The sequence below is a fragment of the Nuphar pumila genome, chromosome 7 (genome assembly GCF_984573655.1).
Source record: "Nuphar pumila chromosome 7, dmNupPumi1.hap1.1, whole genome shotgun sequence".
NCBI lineage: Eukaryota > Viridiplantae > Streptophyta > Magnoliopsida > Nymphaeales > Nymphaeaceae > Nuphar > Nuphar pumila.
The window spans coordinates 127939314-127965230 of NC_143255.1; the positions used below are offsets into that span (position 1 = coordinate 127939314).

Consider the following 25917-nt stretch of genomic DNA (forward strand, 5'->3'; position numbering starts at 1 on the left):
CCAATAAATTTCAAAATCACCCACGCTCTACGGACACGCGCGCTTAAGAGTTGAAAAGCAGGAGGGACTAGACACTACCCAACGGCGTAATGACATGTTACCATCGAGCAGGCTGACCGAGTTGCCGGTGCAAATATCCAATTCAATCTTAGAAAGAAGCCTGAAAACAAGGGTATTCTCTCTCTCTCTCTCTCTCTCTCTCTCTCTCTCTCTCTCTCCAAGGACTTGGGAGTTGCTTCTTTCCTAAATTTTCTTTTCTTGGTTTCTTGTGTTACTTGGATAAGTGTGAGAAATTCAACTGCGTGTATTTTCCCACTGTCTGTTTTCATTGTTTTTTTTTGGACACTGGAGATGGATGATGTGTATGAGAGTCTCGTCAGAAGGATGAACCTACCAAGGTAAGATTGCTACCAATCTTTTTGTTGCTCTTTTTTTCGTGGTTTTTCTGGTTGTGTATTCTTCTCTTTTTGTTGTTTTTTTTTTTTATATCTTATTTGGCTACAAGTTTTTTTTTTTCTATCCTTCCTGCAACTTATCTGCTGTTGCTTCCATCCTTCTTTTTTTGGATATTGTTTTCTCACCTTTTTATTGGTTTTTGTTTTCATAACCTGCTTGGTGTCTTACATGATTTTTTTCTTCTTTTAGATTGGGGTTTTCTTAAGTTGGTTACTTTCCTTTTTTGAGTTGGGGTGCTGCTTAATTTGGTTCTTTTTGGGTGTTGATCTCTTTTTGTGTTCTTTAATCCCAACGGAAGAACACAATTAGGAAGTCCCACTGCTGCTAAACTTCTCTTCTCCTTGCAAACTCAACCTGTTTTCTTTGGCTTTTTTTTTACCAAAACGTGCTGTTGATTTTCCTTCCTTTGGTTGGAATTTCTTTTCCTCTACTTCCTAATTTGAACCCCTTTTTTTTGTTTTTCCTTCTTTCTTAACCTTTTTCAGGGTTGTGATTGATAATGACTCCTGCGAGAGTGCAACAGTAATCCAGGTAAAGCTTGCTGCTTTTATCATGAACTTCAGATTTTTTTTTTTTGAAGATTTATCATGAACTTCAGATTTGAAGAAATTTTGTGTTTCTTTTGGTGCTGAGTGAACCCTTCTCCCTTTCTTGGAATAGGTTGATAGTGTTAATAAACAGGGGATTCTTCTGGAAGTGGTTCAGATTCTTGCAGATCTTAAGTTCATCATCACAAAAGCTTATATCTCTTCTGATGGAGGATGGTTCATGGATGGTATGCTTTCAACCAAAGCGTATGTTATTTTTTCAGACTTTACAGAGAAAAATTTATTTTGATCACTATTTGCTTGAGTTTTTTGTTCTGATACTTTGCTTTTTCTTGTATTTTTTGGTGGTTTTAGTTTTTAAAGTGACAGACCAAAATGGTGAAAAGCTCAGGGACGAAAAGATTATTGATTATATTCGGAAGGTGAGAGAACTTATCACTGTTATGCTCTTTTTGTTAAGTTGTCTTTTTTTTCTCTTCAGCTTTTGCCAATGTTTTTCACAAGTTTAATATAATATCTAGTTGTACGTATATTGCTCCTTTCTTGTCTATCCATCTAATCTTGTCATATTTCTTGTACTTGCCTATTGGCTACAGTTCCTTCTTTTCATGCTTGTTAGTTTATATAATATTAACGGAAATAAAGTGGTACTCTTCCTTCCTTTTTAATAAATTGTTTGTTGGTTTCAAGAATAGATAAAATAAATAAAGCAAGACGGTGCCAGGCTTGCTTTCTTCCCCCAGTTGCTAAGATTTGAATCCTTTCTGAACAGTCATTTGTCAAGAATAATAATTTTTCTGTCACGTTGTTTTACCCAATATAGATCTGAATAAACTATGTGAGTTGACTGTGATCTTAGTTTGTTGAAATTAGGTGGTTTTTGTCCCCTTCATGTCTGCAAAATATAAAAACCATGAAGGTGAATAGGGTTTAGGTTTTTACCAAGTTTTTTTTTTTTAATATGACCGATCTACATGTTTAATTTTGTACAAAACAACTCTTGGGTAGTGCAATTCTAAAACATAGGTAGGTTTTTCAAGTTTGAAAAAATAAGGGTCCAAAATTTTCATAAATATGTTAGGCTCAAAAAATTGTATTTTTTCATCAAAAAACACTATATATCTGCATGATCAGAGCAAAACAAACACCAGATAGTACACAATTCACATGCCTGTCCACATATACTCCCAATCCCCATAAAGGTTACTAATATGATTATGACCTAGTTTTTTTTTCATAACAAATATGACCTACTATTTGCTTTTATTTTATATTACCCAGTTGTCAGTGTTGGCCTGAATCAGCCGATACATATGAAGAAAATCGATACAAAAACGACCCAATTCGTTTTTTTTTCAAAAAAAATCATAAAAATGCTCACAATAGCTTTTTTTATAATTCTTAATATTATTTTAATAGCTTTGGGACATGTGTCAACTGCTGGTTAAAAGTTGGCTGATTCAGAGGTGAATCTGAATCGTTTGCCCAACGATTCGAGGGCCGATACGAATCTGACAACATTGATATTACCAGTATGCAGAACTCCATGAAGATTATTAATGTCATAATGTGACCTAGTATTTGCTCTTATTTTGTATCAGAGCATGCAAAATACCTGTTTTTGTGGCTTAAATTTTTGCGAAATGTTGCAGTCTCTTGAAACGGATGCAAGTTTCCTGCCACCCTTGACAAGATCAGTTGGTGTCGTGGCTTCAAAGGAGCACACTTCAATTGAATTAATAGGTGCAGACCGACCTGGTCTGCTTTCTGAAGTATGCGCTGTGCTCACAAGCCTGAAATGCAATGTTGTTGAAGCTGAAGTGTGGACCCACAATGCCAGGGCAGCAGCAGTGGTCCATGTCACAGATGCATCTGCCGGCACAGCCATTGAAGACCCCAAGAGGCTTTCATTGATCAAGGAGCTTCTCTGCAATGTTCTGAAAGGGAGCAACGACTTGAGGACCGCCAAAACCACAGTCTCATTCGAGGTCACACACAGGCAAAGAAGGTTGCACCAAATGATGTATGAAGACAGAGACTATGAACGAACCGAGAAAGTCAGGCCTGAGGATGTCATACTCAGGCCTCAAGTCACTCTTATTGACTGTTTCGAAAAAGACTATTCAGTCATCACAATGCGGTCCAAGGACCGGCCGAAGCTTCTCTTTGACACTGTTTGCACTCTAACTGACATGCAATATGTAGTGTTTCATGGAAGAGTTGATACAAAGAGGATGGAAGCTTATCAGGTATACTTTTGATTGTTGCACATAATATAGAATGAGAATTCTTACTCCCTTCTTATATATATATATATATATATATATATATATATATATATAGCGTAGTGAGCAAACAATCACATAATGAAGCTACAGCTGGGACAAACTTGAACTGATCTGTTTCATTATCCTTCAGTTTTCAAGACAACAGAATTCTGAGAATTGAGAAACAAAAATTAAACCTGAACTCTTATCCTCTGTGTTCCCAATATAATCACCCGGTTGATCATTTTTTCATCTTTGTCAAATATCCTAATTGAATTTGACATATGGACAGATAACTGGGTACCAGAATGTTTAATCAATCAGAGAAGCCATGGTACTCTGAATTTCAGCCTGCTTGTTTCTACTGATGATGCTTTGTGCTTGATTTGCAGGAATACTATATCAGACATGTGGATGGCTTTCCTATCAGCTCCGAAGCTGAAAGACAACGAGTGATTCAGTGTCTGGAAGCAGCAATCGAGAGGAGAGCATCAGAGGTACATATTGTCCCAAAACCTGACTCAGACCAACTGCTCACCTTCGCATACTGAATCTGCCTCTGGATGTGTGCAGGGATTGAGTCTAGAATTGAACACAGATGACAGGGTGGGGCTTCTTTCTGATGTTACAAGGATATTCCGCGAGAACAGCTTATGGATCACAAGAGCAGAGATCACAACCAAGGATGGCAAAGCAATGGACACCTTCTATGTCCGAGATGTCTCTGGTAATCCTGTTGATAGCAAGACCATAGAATCAATATGTCATCAGATCGGCAAAACGGTTTTGAGGGCGAAGCACAGCTCTGCTCTCCCTCCAAATACTCCAGCCCAAGAGACAATCACTGGATTCCTCTTTGGGAACCTCTTCAAGGCTCGATCATTTCATAATTTCAGATTGATAAGATCATGCTCATGAAGATCTCAGACAGCAAAAACCCTCCAAAACAGCTTATATACTCTTAAAATCCAAACAGAAAAGGTAATATCAAAGATAGTTCTGGCAACAGAAAGGTTAGTCAGGGATGTGGTGTAATATTTTCCTACAGTGCACAGGATTTGTGTTCTTCCAACACTACATAGATTAACGCATGATTAAATTTAGACTACAGCAAGAGGACACTATAACATGTATATATATATATATATATATATATATATATATATATATATATATATATATATATATATATATATATATATATATATATACATACATGCCTCTTCAGGTCTGCAAATACTTTATGTACAAAGTGTTGTTTAAACAGTGTACAGAGACCAAACAGAATATGTCCATACTTTAATGTAATTATATAACTTTTATTTTTTAGAAGTTCAGCTTTGTTTTCATGCATGTTTTTGTGTGCATCAAATGGTCAACATCAGTAATATGTGGAATGTCAATTGGAATAAAAAATCCAAAAGGATGGTTTGGAATCAAGATACAACTGTGAAAGGCACACGAGGACACGATACAATATGAAGCACCTTATGGACAACAGAGAACTCTCCTAGTTGGAGCAAGATAGAGTTGAGCGTTCTTGTTCCATGAACCTAACTGGCTAACTAGTCTCAGGACCACGTGTAGAATGAAAGTGGTGCCAAAATCTAATCCTTCAGTTAATTCGCGACCGAGAATTTCCACTCCCATCAAATTCCTTTCAGCGGGGAAGCATAAGCATAAAATTGGTAAAAAGGTGATGACTTCATGTGAAATCTCATGAGGAATGAAAGTGCCATAGAAACTGACATTTAATTCTGTTGGTTCGCCGTCAACTTTCTGCGAATGAACAAACGTGAAAACTAGTAAAAGGGTGATGGCTTCATGTTAAATCTCCCAAGGAATCCCACTGTCATAGAAACGTCTCATTTAGTAAATGTTTTTCATCCTTATTCAGTTGGCAATTTAGGGCTTTCTTAAAAAAAGAATATATTGCCAAGGTTCTTTTCCTCATTTGAGAAATGGTGCCCATAAACATAAATAATGAATACCTATGCCACTCTAACGTGGACATGCATAGGGTAGAAAGGGATGAAAAGACAGTAACAATGGACTTCGATTATCATTCCATCTAAAACTAGGTTTCCTTCATTTAGAAAAACTGAAATTAGTTTTGATTTGGCTTGAGAAAACTGAAATTAGAAGTTTGGAAGAGCTATGTAACATCTAGTCGTTGTGAACTAACTTTCAAAATACCTGGCCTCTTAAATTATCAAGATCTGAATGCTATTCCCAGTCGATCATACAAATAGAAAGAAAATATCAGACAACAGTGGACCAATTTCTTTTTTCTTGTGATAAAAAGAATAATTCAGTCGTTAGCAAAGGCCTACATACCCATCAAGGGTTTAACGTATATCTGATTATTCCCTCTCAAAATGCCAGCATTTAGATTCTTCTGCAAAATATCAAGATGAACTGAGAGAACAGAATCTTTCACATTCTGTGTGTGGGGGTATTCTTTGTCCATGATCAACTCCAACTCCTCAAAATGCTTGATCTTGCACTCGATTTTCCTAATCTGTGAGTTTGTTCACAACAAGGAAATGAGATCCCAATGTAGGATTTGCATTGCATATAAGCACATGGAGAGAGAGAGAGAGAGAGAGAGAGAGAAACCTGTGTCTCAATGATGGTTGACAGTAAATGTTCCATCTCCCTGTCTTCTTGGTCTGCAAGCAACTTTGCATTAGCAGCTGCAGCCCCAAGAGCAGTAGCAACAGCAGCTCTCATTTCTAACATGGATGAACCAATCTTTTCATCAACATTGACCACTATTCTGTCTGTAAGATTACAGTGGCACATTTCAGAAAATGAATGAGTGAGGCTAGTAAAAATGATTAGAGAGATGGCACACCAACAGAAAGAAATAAAAAGTTGCCACAGTCACTACTAGCAAATGGTCACCAGGAATAAAAAAAATAAAAAATAAATATTAAAAAAAACTGATCAACAACTCGGTCAACTTGGTGAGCGGAATTCCAAACCAATGCAAGTCCAACCACAAATTAAAGCCATAGCTAGGCCTAGTAGTTGCCAGAGCCCAGAGATGCGTTTACTAGAAAACTTTATATATAGGCACTGTAGCTACAATCAAACAGTAAAATGAATCATGCTTAATATCTCAATAACGTGATAGAGATCAAACAACAGAAGACACCTGATAGTTTATCCCTTTTTCCAATCTTGCATGTCTCCTCAGCCTTGACTCTGTAGAATTTAAAGCAAACACTAGAATGAGAGCAAAACAGACTTAAATTATTCAAACCCTGAAATGTGAAACCCTTAATGAACACCTAATATCATCATAAAAGAAATGCAAACCTCTCCAACTCTGGCAAACTGGTAGAACCAAAGTTGTGAACCATTTTCTCATCGTCAGTGTCCAACAGCATCTTTGCAGATGGGCTCTCATTGCATAGGGCTGCAACAGCAGCCTCAGCTGCAGCAGCCGCTACAAATGGGCTAACCATTGTGGACAGAGAAGCAACCTAGTACAATGAAGAACTTAGTCAGCATTCAGTCAAGGAATCAACAGAGAAGGATATTGTTCTTCCTGAGATGGTCTGAACAACTCTTACTACAGACTCCGACATCTTACTGACAACTCCATAAAAGTGGTGTAAGTTGCCTACTATATTGAGTTGCATATGGATGCAAACCACATCCAGGCCCTTCAGCAACTTGATACAACTTACAACACCTCTGGTAAGCCAAACCATAAAAACCAAAATTTTGTACAGGAGAAAACTGACCGTTGTAGCAAAACAAACAGAAACAATTGCTCACTTGTGTAATTAATGAAGTGCCATCATCAGTTAGTGGAGAAAGGCAGCGTCGCTTGACAGAATGGCTTTCAACACTTTCTGAAGGTACTGCCTTGGTATCTGCAGAATGGTCACCCTGCTGATCTTCATTCTCAACTCCAAAAGAAATGGCTCCTGTTCCTTTGCTCTCGGTGTTCCTAGCATTAATTCTAATATTAAGGCTGCCTAACATGTGGTCACAAGATGGAAGTTGTATGAGCTTCAAAATGCAATCATGTTTACTTTTGGTTTTCACGTGACCTGCAACATGGTCCCAATCATCTCCATACTTGAGAGCACCTTCCATCAGAAGCAGGACTTCTGCATCAGACCATGTATTGGCCAAATCACTGCAGGTGTTGGTAAAATCTTTCTGAATAAAATCACTGGCAGACTTTCCTTCGCCAAACTTCTCATTTTTGAAGCAATGTGCACAAATCACAAACTCTGCCTATAAATAACAACCAAAGCAATCAATCACATGGAAAAATAAGCAGCAAATAGCACAAATGGAACACCTAAGAGCATGAAAGCCCATGAAGCCACAAAGATCACTAATAGTTGAAGGTGCAAATTTGCAAAAGCAAAGTCGGGAGCTTCTGTACGAACATTAATGTAATGTGATCTAAGGGTAGATTAATCAAAATGGAAGACACGTGTAATTCAATGTGTTAGTGATACCTAGATGGAACCGGTTATTATAGTTGACATAGCAACATTGAACACAGCGACGAAACAAAATTGATGACCCATTAGAAAGTTGTATGATACTATGCTTGCATCTCATAAGAAAAGCATAAAACATTTTTAGTATCAACTCAATTATTAAAAACAAGAAGCAAATTTGGATATAGTTGTTAAGATACGATGATCTCCAGGTTCACATGTTCAAGAAAAGAGAAAACACGATAATGGGAAAGAGGCTGCAAAAAAACAACACGTTCAGCATGTTTTCATTGTATTAGGGTATGAGTATTTAACTAATACATACTTTTAGGGTACAAAAATACCCTTTAATAACAAAAAGAATTACAACACTATGTTTGGATCTGGATCCGATCCAGTACAAAGGTAGCCTCCCTCAAGTTGTGCATGGTCTTGAACCATGAACAACTTGCTTTTTAGAAACCACAATTTGTCCTTTGTGAGCCCTTTGGTGAAAATATTCGCAACTTGCTCATCGTTTTGCACAAACATAGGCTCAATCTCCTTTTCTTCAACCTTTTTCCAAACGAAATGTTGATCTATCTCAATGTGCTTGGCTCGACTGTGATAGATGGGGTTAAAAGACATATTAATGGCAACAACAGAAGTGATCGAGCAATCGGTTCTCCCATCTCTGCTAGGAGATGTCTTATCCATGTAGCCTCAGCAGTGGCAACAGTCATCGATCTATATTCAGCCTTTGTACTCGACCTAGCAATTGCCTTTTGCTTTCTATTGCTCCAAGACACCATGTTTAACCCAATGAAACTATAATAACCAGATACTGGCCGTCATTCATTTGGGTCACCCGCCCAATCAGCATCAGCATAAATAATGATTTCATGGCCATCTTGATTTGATTCATTTTTCATGTACACCAGGCCATCACCAACTGTACCTTTTAAATACCATAGTATTCGCTTAACTGCTTCCATGTGCGCTGTATGAGGTTCATGCATAAACTGAGATACCTGATTAACCGAATACACTATGTCAGGTCTAGTAAAAGTTAGATATTGCAGCATGCCAACTATACTGTGATACCTAGTCGGATCCTTATATAAATCTCCTTCTTTAGAACTCAGTTTCTGATGGATAAAACTGGGAGTTGCTAATGGCTTACAATCTTTCATGCATGTCCTACTAAGAATATCCATTGTGTATTTGTGTTGTGTAAGAGTAAGGGTATCACATGTCTTATCAACTTCCACCCCAAGAAAATACCGCAGATTACTCAGATCCTTCATTTTGAATCTCTGATTTAATAACTTCTTTACTTCTTCAATATGACCTCTGCAGTTCCCTGTGATAATAATATCATCTACATATATCAATAGAAGAGTGGTAACATCTCGTTCATTGTGAATGAATAATGAGTGATGTAGAAGAGACTGAGAGAAATTGTGCTTCTGTATTTCCAGTGAAAAACTCTCGAACCATGACCGAGAAGCTTGTTTTAATCCATAGAGTGATCTTTTCAACTTGCATACATACTGATTGGCATATTGTTCTGCGTACCCAGTGGGTTGCTCCATATAAACTTCCTCTTTTAGGTCACCATGTAAAAAGGCATTTTTTATATCTAGTTGGCTCAATGTCCATCTATGTTCAATGGCTAGACTCAAGACAATACGAATGGTTCCCATCTTAACAACAGGACCGAAAGTTTCATCAAAGTCCTGTCCTTGTTCTTATGTAAATCCTTTAGCTACAAGAGTCTAGCTTTATACCTTTCAATGCTCCCATCTGGTTTATATTTTATCTTGTACACCCACTTTGACCCAACTACATTTCTATTTAGTGGTCTAGGCACAACTTCTCATTTACCACATTCATGTAAGGCTTTCATTTCTTCATTCATCGCTTCGATCCATCTTCTGGAACTCGCAACTTGATAGAATGTGAGAGGCTCATCTTCTTTATTTATGGACGTTAGGAACATTTAAAAATCCAAAGAAATTTTTTTATAGCTTACCCACCTGTCAAGCGGATGTCGGGTCTGGGTGGATCTCCTGACATCCAACATCTGTGGAGCGGAAGTAGAAGGACCAACATCTGTGCCAGGGATGGATGAGGGGCCTTTCTCACACCAGGTGTAGACAATACCCTTATACCTTACTGGCGCCAAGTTTTGTGTAGTAACCTCTTCTGGTTGAGAGTCATCTGCTGATTCCCCACATACCTCTTCCTGACTGCAACCAGTAGGACAATCATCCCTAGTATTGGAGAAGAGTTCTAAATTTAACCATGGATAGTACACCTTAACACTGGGACTTGGAGTAGCAACATGAAGGTTTGGATTAGCAGGTTGATTGTCGAAATTCATCTCGTCAAACACAACATTTCTTGATATTTTGACATGTTTGCTTAATGGATTATAGCACATATACCCCTTGTAGTCTTCAGCATATCCCAAGAACTTGCCCTTTAAGGTTTTGTCCTGAAACTTATGTCTCAATGAACCATCGATGTGAACATAGCAAACTGATCCAAACACACGTATTTCATGATAGTCGGGATGAACGCCAAATAAGGAGAAAAATAGTGACCTATTTTCTAAAATGGTCATGGGCAGCCGATTTATCACATGGATTGTGGAGTGAAAAGCTTTTGTCCATAGGGTGATAGGGAGATTACTTTCATGCATCATGCTCATTGCACTCTCAACAATATGTCGATGTTTCCTCTCAGCAATCCCATTTTGTTGAGGTGTATGTGGGCAATACACTCTTCTCTTTATCTCATTATGCTGAAGGAAACTAACAAAATCATTAGAAGAGAATTCACCTCCTTCATCATATTGGAAATTCAGAATGTTTGTAGAGAAATGATTTCTGACAAATGAGTGAAATTTTTAGAACAATCCAAAAACTTCTTATTTGTGTTTCATAAAAAATATCCAAGTATAGTATGAATAGCTATCAATGAAAATAAGGTAATATTTATTGCCATAAACAGAAGCAATTGGGGCAGGACCCCAGACATCAAAACAGATGACCTCAAAGGGCATTGAAGCTCTCTTATTGATTGAATTGAAAGGCAAAACATGACTCTTACATAAGTGACAACTAGGACACTTTGTATCACTGGCTTTTGGACTCAGACTGGACTTAGGAATGAAATTATTTAAGACAAGTTTTTCAATAAAATGACGACCACAATGACCCAAACGAGCATGCCAAAGAGTTGGCTTATTACATTTAGAAACGGCAAACACATAATCGGAAGAAACAAAAGATGGATGCCGATGAGGCTTAAAGGATGAACAGGCAGAATAAACTGAGAATGAGGGATCTTCTTGGAAGATGTACATGTTGTCTCGTCTCTTTCCCCCAGCGAATGTCTCCCTCGTGTGAAGATCCTTGACATAAACAGAAGAGGGAGTAAATTCAACTGAGGCATTAACATCATCAACAAGTTTTGAGACAAACAATATTCTTCTGAATATTAGGAGCATGAATAACATTTGAAAGATTAAGAGAAGATTTGGACATGGGTATAATGGCATTTCCAATATGTGAGATGGAGTGATGAGAACCATCTCCTGTGACTATGCTATTTTTTCCAACATAAGGAGTAAGATTCAAGAGCTTACCTACATCACCCAAAACGTGGGTCGTGGCTCCGGAGTCAACGTACCAAATACCTTTATCATTTTGTTTCATGTTCAAGTCTGCCAAGGCTGCCAATAGCAACTCCTTTACTTATGCATCCCTCTTAGCCTCTGTTTGTAAGATTTTTTCCTTATTTTGAGGGTTGAACCAACAATTTGCTTTAATATGCCCTTTCTTATTGCATAGGAAGCAAGTAGGAATGGGCCTTTGTCCCTGTATATTGGGCGTTGGAAGCAAACCACGACCTCCAAAGGCATTTCTCCCTTGTCCTCCCCTTCCTCGAAAAGAATTTCCTCCTCTACCTCTACCATAAGTCAATCCGGTGTCCAGCACATCCTGAGTCCCTGAATGTGCATGGGTGTCCTCAGAAAACCCTTTCAGGGTCATTTCATACTGCAGAAGCTTTGCACGAAGATCTTTCAAATTTTGAAAGCTCTGGGAGACACAACAAGGACGTCACCAGAACATGATATTCTGACCCCAATTCACTCAAGGTCTGTTGCACCTTGTCTTTATCACTGACGAGACATCCTACAATAGCCAGTTGATCTGTGATGCCTTTCATTTTATTCAAGTACTCCATAATAGACATTGAATCGTTCTTCAACATTTAAAATTCTCGCTTGAGAAACACGATTCTCGCTTCAGAGATCTGCGAATATGTTTGTGCTAGCTTGTCCCATAGTTCTTTGACTGAACAATCATCGGGAATGGCTACAAGAACTTCTTGTGAGAGTGTTGAGGTGATGTATGCCACTAATGCTTGATCTCTTTTCACCCAAGCAACATAATCTAGATTTTTGAGAAGAACAATAGATTGCACCCCTTTATCGTCCTGCTTTTCCTGCGAAGTGAATTCTGGAGGGGGTGAGACTGATCCATCCAGATGACCAGAGAGATCCTTGCTCCTTATAAAAGGAACAATCTGCCTTTTCAAGTCAAGAAATTTGAATTATTCAGCTTTTCAGAGACTAATTGGCTAAGAAAGTTAGAGGAGAGGCCTGACTGTGGGAAAGTTGAGTCCATTTGAAGATATTGTGGGAAGAAAGAGAAATTTCAAGAAAATATTTTGAACCAAAATTTTAACTCACAAGAAACTCAGTTACTCAAATATTCTGTCACCCACCCCCTTTTCTTGGATAGTATGACAGATATATTGTATTCGGGTATGATCAGAAAGAAAAACTGATCAACTAACTGAATATCAACATTAACGCAGTTCCAGATTAAGTAGAAAGACGAAACGAGAATATGAATACTTCAAGATAAAGAATATTGCAGACTGAGATAGCAAAAATATGAATTTCAGAGAGTATAATATTCAGATCGACAGTAAAGAAAACTGACTATCAACAGAAAATGGTTCCAGATTAGGCAAAAAAAAAAACATGAAAGATAAGAATACGAGTATTTCGAGATAGCGATTATGCAAACTGAAGACTCACAAACATTAATTTCAGCAAGCACAGGATTCTGGTCGACTGCCAGAAACTGATCGATGTCTCTTCACGTCGAGAGACTCAAAAATGACGTCAAGAGACCTAAACGAGGACCCTTTGGTTTTTGAATAGATTAACTGATTCTGAATCTCTAGAGATTCAGATCTGAAGAAGAAAGTAAATCGGTTCAGAACTGAAACCGAGGAGGAGGAGGAAGGAGACGCACAAATAAATCTGAAGAAGAGGTAAGGGAAGGAAGATGTTGGCGTTCTTACCAGATTTGAAAACAGAGAAGAAAAGATGGGAGAAGACGCAGAAATCGGGGTTGAGGAAAAAAATCAGATCATCTTCTCTCTGTGGTTATTCTTTCTGGAAAAACAATCCCAGGCCCAATTTAACACTGCTCTGATACCATGTCAAAATACGATGATCTCCAGGTTCACCTGTGCAAGAAAAGAGAAAACACGATAATGGGAAAGAGGCTGCAGAAAAACAACACGTTAAAGTGTTCAGCGTGTTTTCATTGTATTAGGGTATGAGTACTTAACTAATACATACTTTTAGGGTACAAAAATACCCTTTAATAACAAAAAGAATTATAACACTATGTTTGGATTTGGATCTGATCCGGTACAAAGGTCGGGTTCAGTCACTTCTTTTCAATATTCACAGGGGATAAGTTTGAGCTACAACGCCTGGAAGATATTGACAAAAGAACAGGATAACTATGAGCTTAAGCCATAACATTTGAGATGAAAATTCTACATAGAACCAGACATCGATATGCCTCAAGGCTAATTCCCATAGAAATTGCTACATGTAAGAGTCAGCAGTCCTTAACCATGTGAAACAAAACCACAAGGAATTAAGTAGCTTGTTTAAAGATTGAAGACATTTAGGAGTTGTCAAAAGCAACCATAAAAGAAAAAACAAAAAAGATATTTTATGAAATGTACCAGTATCCGAAATTGTTTGCCTGACATAGGACCAACATGGTACATAAGTCGGGTTGGATCTGAGTCACTAACAAAAGGTTATTAGATTCCTAAATCCACCCACCAAAGTGATGGGTAATCAGGGATGACTGAATTAAGTGGGTCATCAACACCTCCGTTGTCAAAAGTTGCGCCTAGGCTGGCTAGGTGTAGGGCCACTGCCTAGGCTTATGGGTCTAAGCGGTAGGGCCCTGTTTTTTTACCTAGGCTGCCTAGGTTGTCCATGCCTAAGCCGTAAGGACATAGTTGTCATGTTTTTATAAAAAAAATTGTCTCTTTTCTTTCTTTCTTTCTTCCTCCCGCCCCAAAAGCTTTCTTTTTTATATTCTTTTTTTTCTTCTTTAGTTTTTCTTTTTTACCTTATTTTTTTCCTTCTCCCTCCTCCTTTCACCCCTCCGCTTAGTTGTCAAAGAAGGAGCCTAGGTGCCGCCTAGGCGGCCTAGCCAAGGTAGTCTCTGTCTTATGCGCAGTTAAAGACACACACACACACACACACACACACACACACACACACACACACACACACATATATAGATTATATATATATATATATATATATATATATACTTAATTCATATATAATCTATAAGCGCATGAGTTATCTATTTGACTGTTTTTATGTAATATATTTGTTTTACAGTGTTCAACAACATATTATTTGTCTATTGCTTATTGTTGATTGGTTTTATGTTGTATACATGTTTGTTATTAATTTTAGTAGTTTGTTTATATATTTTGTATTTTTTTTTTGTTTATTTGGGGTACCGCCTACGCCCACCTAAGCCTCGCCTAGCGCCTTTGACAACTAAGATCAAGACCCATATGGTACTTCGGTCAGGTCAGAAGTGCACACTTGTTTCTCTAAACCTTTCAAAAGTGCTTGTATGGAGTATTTTCTCCAGCTGATGGAAGAAGATGATCTAGTGTAAGACAAAGGCCTAAAGTACCCATCCGTTGTGTAAGGGAATGAGCTTGATGAGAACTTTGCTCCTATGGCTATATTGTTCATTCATATTCATTGCTCCCATCAACAATTGGACGTTGCATCAAATCATATGGCTTAAGAGTTCATTTGAAAATGAATTCATGACAAGTTTATAAAAGCCTCCATCAAGTTTGATGCTTGTAATTCATTTCAATCTTCAGTTTAGGAATTCAATGGCATTCAGCAAGAGGCATCCGGCTCACATCCAGATAGAAAGCATTAGGGCTATTGACTATCGACTCTATAAGCTTAGGTCACAAGACTGTATGGTATTGCAAGCAGCCAACAGTTACATCCTGACTGGAATGAGGCAAGTTTTACCTTGGAGTTACAGAAGACCTATAAAAGGAGCAATGGCTCTTTGGAGCTCTTTCCTTAAAATCAAGCTCAAGTGGTGAAGACCAGTTACATCATCTAAGACTACATTTGACAATCAATTAAAGTCAAAGGATGCCAATCTTCCCTAATTCTAGCCTTTCTTAAGAGCATGTTTGTGTGCCACCGAAAGGGCCTCCATGCAGAGTCTCTCTCCACAGAAACGAAGTCCGACCCACCCCCGTTGGATTTCGTTTCCACTGAAAAGAGGGGGCTCCTGTTGAAACACAAGCCTCTTTCTTCGCTGAAAGAGAATCCTGTGTTTCAACAGGAGGTTGTGGGGCCCTCGGAAACACATGGGGCCTCATGCGTTTCTGCAGAAACCCCCCACTTTCCGGGGCACGCAAATGTGCCCTAAAAGGAACACAAAGGGGGGAAATATAGAACAACATAGAATTGTCACAAATAATCCAAGATTTTGAAAATCTAGAGGTTATCCAGAGAAATTCATAGGCCATGAAAATTCCCATAGTATCGTGCAATTTCAAAAGCTAGCCTACTTCCAATTTACTGCACTATTGTTCCATATTTTTGTTTTTTAATGTTTTTTATATTTTCATTATATTTTTCTTGTATGGTTTTAATCATTATGTACACCAAGACTACTCCAATACTTCCCCAAAAACAAACTTTTTAACATCCTGTGAACTTTTCTTTGCCAAGAAGAGCCAGGAACAATATTTGTTACCCATTCATACTTGTTCAGAGTTGCATCAAAATTGTTATCTTTAGGAAAGACAAGGATGAGGTGCTTGATGGCTAATTATATGAAATTAAGAATCATATAAACTGAGTGCTTCAAGGTCTATTGGCAACTCAAAGCACTTGTCACTTTCAGGCAACCATGAACTCCTTGAGAGATTAGAAAACATGCAAAAGTTTCAACCGAAATCAATTCAGAAAACATATTCTCTAGGAATCTTTCCCCATACAAAAACTGAAAAAGGAAAAAAAAAACACCAATGAACACACTAAAACAAGCACACGATCAAAAGGCAGCTTATTTGTTAGGATAAAATGATCAAGTAAATCTTTTCGACAGAGAGATACCTTCCCACAAACATAATGACTGGAACCACATTCTTCCCAACAATTGTTGCAAACCAATCCAACTGGAGAGACATTTTTTACTCCACCATTTTCTTCCGAAGTCTCTGAATTGCTGAAAACATCCACATAAGACGTCAAAGGTGGAAACTTAAATTTGTCATCAGCCCTTTCTCCAACGCTACCGGAAGAATAATTCTTTGCAGCATTCAACGAGGGAACCACTCGAACACCCAATGGGATCCCTTCTTCGACAACCACCGAAAACGGTGCCTCTTCACAAGCTTCCTTAAACTGACCAGAACCCTGAAAGTTGATCAAACCCCAACTATCCAAAAAGTTATACACTTTGTGGATCAAACTAACATCCCCAATCAACATTTTCCTCAACTCCGTGAACGTCAACCTTCTCGAAGTATCCTCCCGGTACTTGTTAATCATGAAATCCCGATACTCCTTGTATATTTTGGGGGTTCTAGAAATCGAGCTACCATCAAAGAATTCTTTAAGGTGATGTCTCTCTACGTCATGAATCTCATCCCAAGAAAACCAACCTAAGTTACCAAAAAAAAGAAAAATAAAAAAACATAAGAAATACTTATAACTAAAGAATGATCTCATTTTCCAACTGTTGATGAATCACAACTGTTCTAGTAGAAAGAGTGCGTGTAAAATTAGGGCGATATTACCAAACAAAAACCAACCTAAGTTGCGAAACTTCAAGGAGAAAATTACATCAAATCCCACAGAAAAAAGGCCTCAATTTCCAACTTCAACACAGCCCTAATCGATGGAAACAAACATAATTTGGGCGTGGTGTTAGGGAACGACGGCGGCAATAAAAAATTTCCAAAAAATGTCCAAAATAAAGCAATAATGACACATAAAAAATGCAAAATAAGCCAATACCAATGAATCTTCCTCACAAGAACCCCGAAAAACCAAATTCACGGCAAAAAAAAAACCTTAAAAGGGGTAATTTGCAGTAAAAAAAAGCGATAACCACTCGATTAAATGAGAATCTCGCGAAATATTCAATCAAATCTCCAATATTCTAAGATAAACCCTAACGAACCGAGCGAACAGATAACGGGAGACGGAACGCCGTGTCGCCTGAGTGCTTACTCGTGTAGTTAGGGATCGTGTACAACTCCCGGGCCGTCTCGGACGAGTCGGGCGCGGGCTCCGCCTTCAATTCGTGGGTCGAGGGCCTCGATCTCGATTCGTCTCGGAGCGTGAAGGGATCGAACGGCTCGCCCGAGTCCTGCATCCTCCTCCTCTCTCTCTCTCTCTCTCTCCTCTATCTCTCTCGTCGCCTCCCCCGTTCGAACAGAAGACCCAAAGGAAGCGCGTGCGTCCCTCTAAATACTTGGCGCGAGATATTTAGCTCAGGGGCCTCTTTTTCATACAAATTGCAGAATTGTCACTCTTTTGTTTTTAATCCACCTTTATGGGCTGTAAAGTTTGGTGCTCCGACCTAGGCGCAACCAGGATCCGACCCATATTGTGGAATCCGGACAGTATGTATCCGAATCTGGGTGAGATCCGGAACAAAATACGTTTGGGACCATCTGGGTCCATGTCAAAATTGGGTAAGCAACCTGTTTTGGGTGGATTCAGTGCCGCAGAAGCTCATATCCTATTCATGAAGTTTCACTATGACAATTGGATGAGATTTCAGATCAGGATCCAGAATCACTATCAAAACAAGACGCATTGTCTGGTTTGGTAATAAAAAAAAAAAGTCCGATTAGAAAGCTGCTCAGAACCCAAAAAAAAGGTCTGATAAATACATGGAGCCACGAATGGTTTGTGAAATTTAGTATCAGATACCCAAGTTTTTTATTAAGACCCGTGATTTTTTAATATAAAAAGATTAAAAATATATATATTATCTTATCGGGTATGGTTCATATAATCCTTATAAGATCCTGGTATGGCTTTCCTTATAGCAGACTCGATCAGACCCGGGACTAAACCCATACCAGAACCTAAAGGTCAGATCTGGATTTGGGCTCACTTAGGTCCAAACTAGATCTGATCTGCTGACATCCCTAGTCAAACCTGTGTCACCCCTCACCATGAATAGGGGTGCACACGAGCTCTGGGCGAGCTAAGGGTAAAAAAGCTCGGCTCGAGCCACGCTAACTTATATTTAAAATAAAAAAAATAGAATTTAATTGTGTAGAGAAATCCAAGACCTGGTACGTACACGCCAAACACCGTAACCACTTAGCTGAGAGTGAGTTTTATGATTAATAGTCAACAAGAATACTACATATCCCAAGGGCTCCGCTCATCTAGCATGGGACGACACGTGAAAGTCACCAAGTTGATGGGACGTCATGAGTTCGAAACCTATAGGCGGCATCTTTAATTTGCCTCAAGGTTGAAACGGAGTGTACTCCTCAAGGGTTTTACCAACCGAAAGTCAGCCAATGTGTCCCCAGTGATGGGAGGAAGGGTTTCCCTTGGCCTATAAATAACCTCAATTTGGACTATTTTATTTTATTATAAAAAAAATTGCCCCCTTTAAGCAAAATCCTGAATCGGTCACTCGTATGATATGATACACATAATTTTGGAGTTACATGACCATTCTCAGGCATATGACGTTTGATGCATAAGTAAGCATTCGATCTATGATTTGTCAAATGCCACAAAGTAAATGTGTGGCGATATAAACAATTTTGGTTTACATTTTAGGAGGGCTTCTCATTTATATGATGATTGACATAAATTTTGCAACTAAGAACATATCAATATCTTATACAACTCATATCCACCTGGTGTATATTCAATATATAATCTTCTTAGAGATACCAAGGAGAACAGATCAGGTGATCTGCGAAATCACTTTAAGGAAAGTGATTTGGCATCCTCACCGTCCAAAAATTGCATAAAGACGGTGGGGTCCTGATGGGATGACGCAATGGGCGGTGAAGATGTCAAATCACATCAGTCACAGGAAGTCAAGGAGAGCAAGGGGCAGAGAGAAATCTCAGAATTTCAAAGTTTCTCACAAAGTTTTTTACAAATATTCCCAAAAGATCGGATTTCAAAGTTTTAATGAAAAAAACGTGTTTTTAAAGAAGTTTTCCTAGCCATGGTTTTGATCCGGACACAAACATAATTTGGATTAAGGCTACATATTAGTTTTTAGGAAAGTATAAAGAGAGAGAGAGAGCCCTATATTTTTTAGGATAAAAATAATTGTTCTATTTTCTTTGTTATATTAAAAATCTTTTTATTAAGAAACAAATAAGCTAGTTAATTTTAAGAAGCTTAAGCACCTTCCTTTCTTCGATATTTAGTTAGAACAAACAGTACTACAACCGCTTACTAAAATAAAAAGGAAGGCAATGACAACTAAAACGAATTAGGAAGAGATACCAAAAAGATTAACATGTATAGAAATCGTATAATAAACCTTTCCAACTTTACATAAAAAAGAATCTTGCATTTTTATTAAAAAAAAAAATCATTCTATAAGTTGTTTTTTGAAAGAAGGAACAAATTAAACTTTCCAAAGTTGTTAGTCCATCAAAATAACGAATTCACTCATGGTTCTCTATAAATACGGTGTTAATTAGTCTCCGAACATGTGAGGGAAGAACGCAGCTCTTTTGGAGATAAGAAAATGGCAGGAACAGCAAGCAATCTTCTTTGTGCTTTTCTCTTTCTCTCAATCTTCTCTCATGGTACTTTTTCTCTCTATATATATAATATAGTAAGGAACTAATGAATATAAATTACTCTTTTTCTTCAAATTTTTCTAATTTTTTGTAGATCAAATGTTATGGATGTGATCTACATGATTTGTTTAGTTGAAAACTTGTTTTGAACCATGTGATCATGACAAGTATAATTAGGTTTTTAAATGGGATAAAAAAACTAACTGTTCATAATGTCTCAAAATTTCACAACTCAAAAGATCAGATTTTTACATAAGAAAAACACTATCCAAGGTGTGGTCCTTAGCAAGCAAACAATGTTGAACACTTTTTTTGTGGTTAGATTGAGTTGATACAAACTTGCACTTACGATTTTTAGCTCATTAGTTTCTTACCTTCATTAATTAGTAGCAAATATTTTCTCATATATATTAGATGATTTGTTGGCTAAGGAACAAACATCTTTTGTGAACAAATCATTCCCTGCAATGTGCCAATATATACTTCATTAGTAGCAAATATCTTTTTACATTTATTAAATATATAAACTGATTAGGGGTAAAGTGTATCGATTTTCTGCTGATATGATACGTATCTGCCAATAAGCACAGATACTGACAACATTGCTACTAATTAACCAAGTCACCAATTTTTGCTTGTTGCAGCATTGGCTCAGTGCAGCACAAATGATGTGCACATTGGCCAAACACCCACGGGAAAGACATACCAGGGGAAGCCCGAGTGGAAGGTGGTCATCTTGAATTCATGTCCCTGCAACGTGTACCACCTGAACCTCATCTGCACCGGGTTCCAAACCGTGGAGAAGATTGCCCCTGACCTCCTTGAGAGGTCTGGGGGCAACCCCAACTTCTGCGTCGTTAACAAGGGACTTCCTCTCCCACCTTCCCCTGACATCATCACCTTCAACTACGCTTGGGACCAACAATACAACTTCACCCTCGGCGCCTTGTTCTTTGGATGCAGCTAGAACAAAACCATGCACCGTGTTTTGCCTTCTCTAAAAGTTTTTTTTTTTATGAGAGTTTTGCCTTCTCTATAAGTTGTGCACCACCAGTAGTTCTAGTCTAATTTGGTACTGTAGTGAATTTCCTTAAAGTAATGAGATTTGAGTTAATTTCTATTTTTTTCAATTATGTTAACCGCGCAAGCCCACAAGGGCTCTCTTAATCTCCTAGCTAGGAGCAACTTGTGAATGTCACCAAGTTGATAGGATGTAAAGTCAACAGTTCGAAACCCATGGAGGGTATCCCTTGCCACACCTGCTAATGTGTGGTTGGTATTGAGAGGGTTTTTTCTCTTTAAAAAACGAAAATAACAAAAAAAGGTTACCATGGACCATCGATCGTTGGTTATAGTGATAAAAGCTAAAAACGGTAAAATATTGGCAGCCAAAAACTCGAGAAGTTGAATTTTTTTATAAATCTTGCATTTTTGGCAAAATCTTGGCAATAAAAATCAATTAAAAATATATAAAAAAAAAGATTTTTTATAAATAAATATACATAAAAATATTTTACAATAAAACTATGCAGTTTTTCATGATAAATGGCTGATAAAACATAAATATCATATTTTAAATGTGATATTTATGTTTTTGATAAAAACTTGTGAGAAATTGAAAATATCGCCAGGTATTACTGTTCTTAACTTTGGGGTAATTTCTCATGGTATTTTTTGGGGGATTTTCATAAATCTTGCGACATTTGTCACTATGGTTAGACTCAATCCCCACCCCATATCTCACTTGGGAACCATCAGATATGTGGGAGTGGAGCTCGCACACACCTCCATGGTGGTGATCAAATCTAATGTCATAGACAATATGATGGTAATTGATTGTATGTTATGTTGAAGCTTGATGCAATCTCGGTGAGATAATTAATCTTAAGTTATGCTACTTTTACGATACCAAGCTAGAGAAAGCAAGGAACAAAGGAAAATAGGCAATAAAATATATAAATTAAAGAAAAATAAACAAGAGTCCATCACCAATCATCCAAGCTAAGGGTGTAAAATGGTTCGGATTCGATCAGATTGGATGTGGCTAATACCATATTAAACTAATCGAATGTTGGCTAAACGGATTTGAATTCAGATTCGAACTTAGATGGCAAAAATCTCATACTAAATGTTTTTTTACATGTAAATGGATTATGATATCCGTCAATTTTCGATATTTGTTGGTTTAGGTAGCAACAAAACAAAACTATATCCGTGATTATGATCAGATATGGTTTTGCCTTACCAAATGCAACTAAACAATTCGGTTGGATATCGGGTAAAATCCAATTCATTGACATTCCTAAACCAAACTTCCCTAAAAAAAAGGCATTCCTAAACCAAACTACAGATGTCACATAACAAATATATAGGCAAATAAAAAACCTTAATCCTACAGCGGATTTTGGATAAGATTCAAATACGAAAAGATTTTTTAAAAGGTCCAAAACCAAACTTTGCACTAAAGATTAAAAAGGATTCTGTACATCCAAGCTCCATCAGCCCTTCTTTTTTCCTTGTTGTTTGTCATAACTGGATCCAGTTCCACGCTTCCCAGTTTCGGTTCCATGGGTGCATCAAATCTCCAGCATCTCACTTTGGAACTGAGAATGGGCCGATACACATTTCCATCAAGTGAGATCTGTGGTGAGTATTGAATATGACCAATTAATCAGTTATATATAATTTGACCTGATTTATTTTCTGCCCTACTTGGTATCTGGGTCCGCAAGTCGCAAATCAGCCAATCCAGCTGAACCGAGCTGGACTTGGTTAATAAAAGTCGTATCATTTGCATCCAACCCAAATGCACCTGGACCATCCACATCCTAGTATGTTCGTACCCTATCGACATGACAGACAGCAGTATTATGCACATCTCATATGGCACAATACTTTTTCAGGCAAACACCCTACTGCCCAACCACTTTCAACCAAGTGTGCTACACCTAGAGATGGTAGGGATGGCAGTGGGGGGACAAAGTCTTCACCCCCACCTCATCTCAAAATCCTCGCATGGGTTTTGATTTTAACCTTGAACCAGACTATGATTGGGCCAGCACGGTCTGCTCCATTAGCGGACCGGGCTGGCCTGTTGCCCACCCCTAGCTACACCATATTATATCTGCTATCAAACTAGGGGTGCAAAAGGGTCAGATTTGGGCCGGATCCTGCCAGGTCCGAATCTGAATAGGAAATGCAAATAGTAGATCTAAATCTTGATCTTCATCTGAATTAGATCAGAAGAGATTAGATTGATTCCGGATTCGAAATACGTGTGGTAATATTGGATCCAGAAAAAAGTAGAAGACAAGCTACTACATGTAAAAAAAATGCATTTGGGTCAGATCTTGATTCGGATAAACTCTGAATTTGACTTAAAATGCTTACCCCAATCCGAAAATGATCCGTTTGAACAGATCTGAATCTACGTTTGGATTTTACTTAAAGGATCCATATTCTATTTATTAGTACCACCACCAACAATTCGCAAAACCATCCCTTCAACAGTAAAAAAAATATATAAGAGAGAAGAATACCCAGAAGCCAACACCAAATACCAGGAAATCATGCATGGCCACTTCTCACAATCTGTTGTTTGTTCTTCTCCTTCTTTCCATCTTTGTCCATGGGATCTCTCTCTCTCTCTCTCTCTCTCTCTCTCTCTCTCTCTCTCTCTCTCTCTCTCTCTCTCTCTCTCTCTCTCTCTCTCTCTCTCCATGAACACTCACACACACATATACAGGGAAAGTATTGACTACGGCCTAGAGTGAACTACCCTCTAGTAGAAACCCCACAAGGGCTCTGCTCATCTGGTATAAGGGCGCCTTGTGAATGTCACCAATTGGTGTGAGTTGCAAGTTGACTGGATGTCACCAGTTGGAAACCCACTGGTGGCAACCCTTATCCAAAGTCGAAGCTATGTGCACTCTCTGGTGGGCAGGGGGACCTCAAGGGATTTACCAACCGCAGGCCAGCCAATGTGTGGTTGGTGACGAGGGTTTTTTTCACTTGAATTATAGTTCAAATAGCCCATTCATAGCATTCATAGTTTCTTGATATTTTTTTTGTGGATCAAGCTTTCGGCAAACGTCTATATATATGGTTTATTTAATCAAAAACACGTTTTCGTATAATAGATTTTTTGAAGTCTTTAAAATTCAACAGTGCACAACGCGTAAAATTTTCACAATCCAGGAAATCATGTTTTTACGTTGAGACTACTCCACCAAAAGTACATTCCCTAGTAAATGGACCATGCTAGATGGAACACGGAGCCCATCATTTGAAATAAGATGGGTTCTATCATATATTCAATCCTAGCCATCCAATCAATGGTTAGATGGTTATGATTGAATGTATGATGAAACCCATCCTATTTCAAATGATGATCCATTCACTGCAGAAAAATCTGAGTTTTACTGGCGCAATTGTCCGGTTGCGCCAATTAAAAGGAGGTTTACTGGCATATATTTCCTTCGTAAAAAAAAGGCTTACACTGATGCAGGAAAATCCAGCATCTTAAGTATTTTTTACTGGCGCATTTATTATATGCGCCAGTAAAATTATTCTTACTGACGCATATTCCATATGTACCAGTGAAAGCGCTTTTCATTGGCAAATGTAAATTGCGCCAGTAAAATCTTTACCGGCAAGGATTTTACTAGCGCAAATTCTGCGCCAGTAAAACTGAAATTTTCTGTAGTGAATTCTGTTACATGGGGTGAAATTGCTGAAGTAAAACTTGCACCATAAATCCAACCTCAAGATGTTTTTGACGTTCGGTTAGCTAGGAATCTGAATATGTGACCTTATTGGTGCATGCAGGTCTGGCGCAATGCCAGGAAAGGAGCATTGGAATTGCTGTGTCCAAGACTGGGAGCACGGTTGGTGGCAAAACTGAGTTGCAGGTGATTGTCGCCAACACCTGCGCCTGCCCCCAAACGAACGTAGTGTTGAACTGCCCTGGCTTCTCTACCGCTGAACCCATCGACCCCGCCGTATTCATGAAGACGGCCGGCGATCACTGCCTCATCAAGGACGGCCAAGCCATATATATATATATATATGCCGAGGAGACAGCCACCTTTGTCTATGCAGCCGACTCCAATGGTCCCTCCTCGTATTCCTCCTCTAACATCCAATGCTCCTAGACTCCATCTCACCCCATGCTGCTGTTTTCACATATGGTCTTTCTTGTTTGTAATGTGTTTCAATGGGTCCATGGGCTACAACGGTACTCTTGCTTGTTTGTGCTTGGCCTGTACTGCCACCTTTTGACTCTTGGACCAACCTAGGCCAGATTTAGGTCCAACCCACCCTTTTGATGAGCTGGGCTTGACCAGGCCAACTCGCTGGTCATATGTACAGACCTGCAGGCCAACCTGTTGGTCACCTATATCCAGCATATGCAACACACAGCTGACAAAACATGGAGCCTACAAATTAAGGCTCTCTCCCACAACTCACACGATTTGGTTGATTTCTTATGGGGGAAAAAGGAGACTGGTTGATTAGGTGATTGCTCCATCACCTGATGAGTGAGGACCAGGTACAATCACATTGCACACTAGAAGTGTGCTGCTTCACCTGAGAGCCCACAATCTTGCTGTTGGGTCCCACAACTGACAGGCTGTATCCTAAGATGGTGGGCTCTCAGATGCAGCAGCACACTTTTAGTGTGCAATGTGAGTTGCATCTAGATATCAATTCAATAATCTTCATGCCCCTTAATGCTTTTTTTTTTAAAAAAGAGGCTGCATGCAGGATCAGGTGCAATCATATTGCACAAATGCAATGTGCCACTGCACCTGATCACCCTCCATCTTCCAACCTCTCAGAGTGGGACCCAACAGCAGATGGATGGTGATCAGGTGCAATCATATTGCAATTGTGCAATGTGGTTTCACCTAATCTCTACAGAAAAAAAGTCTCTTTAATGCTGTCATAGAAAACCATTTTTAATTTATAATTCGTCTCTAACAT

General features: G+C 38.5%; 3 protein-coding genes across 3 annotated transcripts; 2 read left to right on the forward strand and 1 right to left on the reverse strand.

Moving 5' to 3' along the window:
• Window positions 1-345: 345 nt before the first annotated feature.
• On the forward strand, window positions 346-4401 carry LOC149833452 (ACT domain-containing protein ACR6-like). The gene is made up of 7 exons (XM_090015132.1): window positions 346-398; window positions 942-987; window positions 1117-1231; window positions 1359-1426; window positions 2657-3253; window positions 3664-3768; window positions 3845-4401. The coding sequence occupies exons 1-7, from the start codon at window positions 352-354 to the stop codon at window positions 4187-4189; spliced, it is 1323 nt and encodes a 440-aa protein (XP_089871258.1). The 5' UTR covers window positions 346-351; the 3' UTR covers window positions 4190-4401.
• LOC149833453 (SWI/SNF complex subunit SWI3A-like) lies at window positions 3384-17565 on the reverse strand. Its single transcript, XM_090015131.1, has 9 exons — window positions 17363-17565; window positions 16241-16791; window positions 7061-7528; window positions 6596-6762; window positions 6432-6481; window positions 5891-6054; window positions 5609-5792; window positions 3810-4004; window positions 3384-3709 (listed from the first exon to the last, which is right to left on the reverse strand). Exons 1-8 carry the CDS (start codon window positions 17505-17507, stop codon window positions 3979-3981), a joined length of 1755 nt encoding a protein of 584 aa, XP_089871257.1. The 5' UTR covers window positions 17508-17565; the 3' UTR covers window positions 3384-3709; window positions 3810-3978.
• A 1604-nt stretch (window positions 17566-19169) lies between these two features.
• LOC149833454 (uncharacterized protein At1g05835-like) lies at window positions 19170-20899 on the forward strand. Its single transcript, XM_090013438.1, has 2 exons — window positions 19170-19251; window positions 20577-20899. The coding sequence occupies exons 1-2, from the start codon at window positions 19170-19172 to the stop codon at window positions 20897-20899; spliced, it is 405 nt and encodes a 134-aa protein (XP_089869564.1).
• The last annotated feature ends 5018 nt before the right edge of the window (window positions 20900-25917 follow it).

Excerpts from the sequence above, each read along its gene's own strand:
- LOC149833454 (XM_090013438.1), top strand. The coding sequence starts at position 19,170 with ATGGGCGGTGAAGATGTCAAATCACATCAGTCACAGGAAGTCAAGGAG. Across the intron at positions 19,252-20,576 it reads AGAAATCTCAGAATTTCAAA|CATTGGCTCAGTGCAGCACA; the intron begins GTTTCTCACAAA and ends TGCTTGTTGCAG.
- LOC149833453 (XM_090015131.1), bottom strand. The coding sequence starts at position 17,507 with ATGCAGGACTCGGGCGAGCCGTTCGATCCCTTCACGCTCCGAGACGAA. Across the intron at positions 6,055-6,431 it reads AAAAAGGGATAAACTATCAG|ACAGAATAGTGGTCAATGTT; the intron begins GTGTCTTCTGTT and ends GTAATCTTACAG. Across the intron at positions 5,793-5,890 it reads CAACCATCATTGAGACACAG|ATTAGGAAAATCGAGTGCAA; the intron begins GTTTCTCTCTCT and ends ACAAACTCACAG.
- LOC149833452 (XM_090015132.1), top strand. The coding sequence starts at position 352 with ATGGATGATGTGTATGAGAGTCTCGTCAGAAGGATGAACCTACCAAG. Across the intron at positions 988-1,116 it reads AGAGTGCAACAGTAATCCAG|GTTGATAGTGTTAATAAACA; the intron begins GTAAAGCTTGCT and ends TTCTTGGAATAG. Across the intron at positions 1,232-1,358 it reads TGGAGGATGGTTCATGGATG|TTTTTAAAGTGACAGACCAA; the intron begins GTATGCTTTCAA and ends TGGTGGTTTTAG.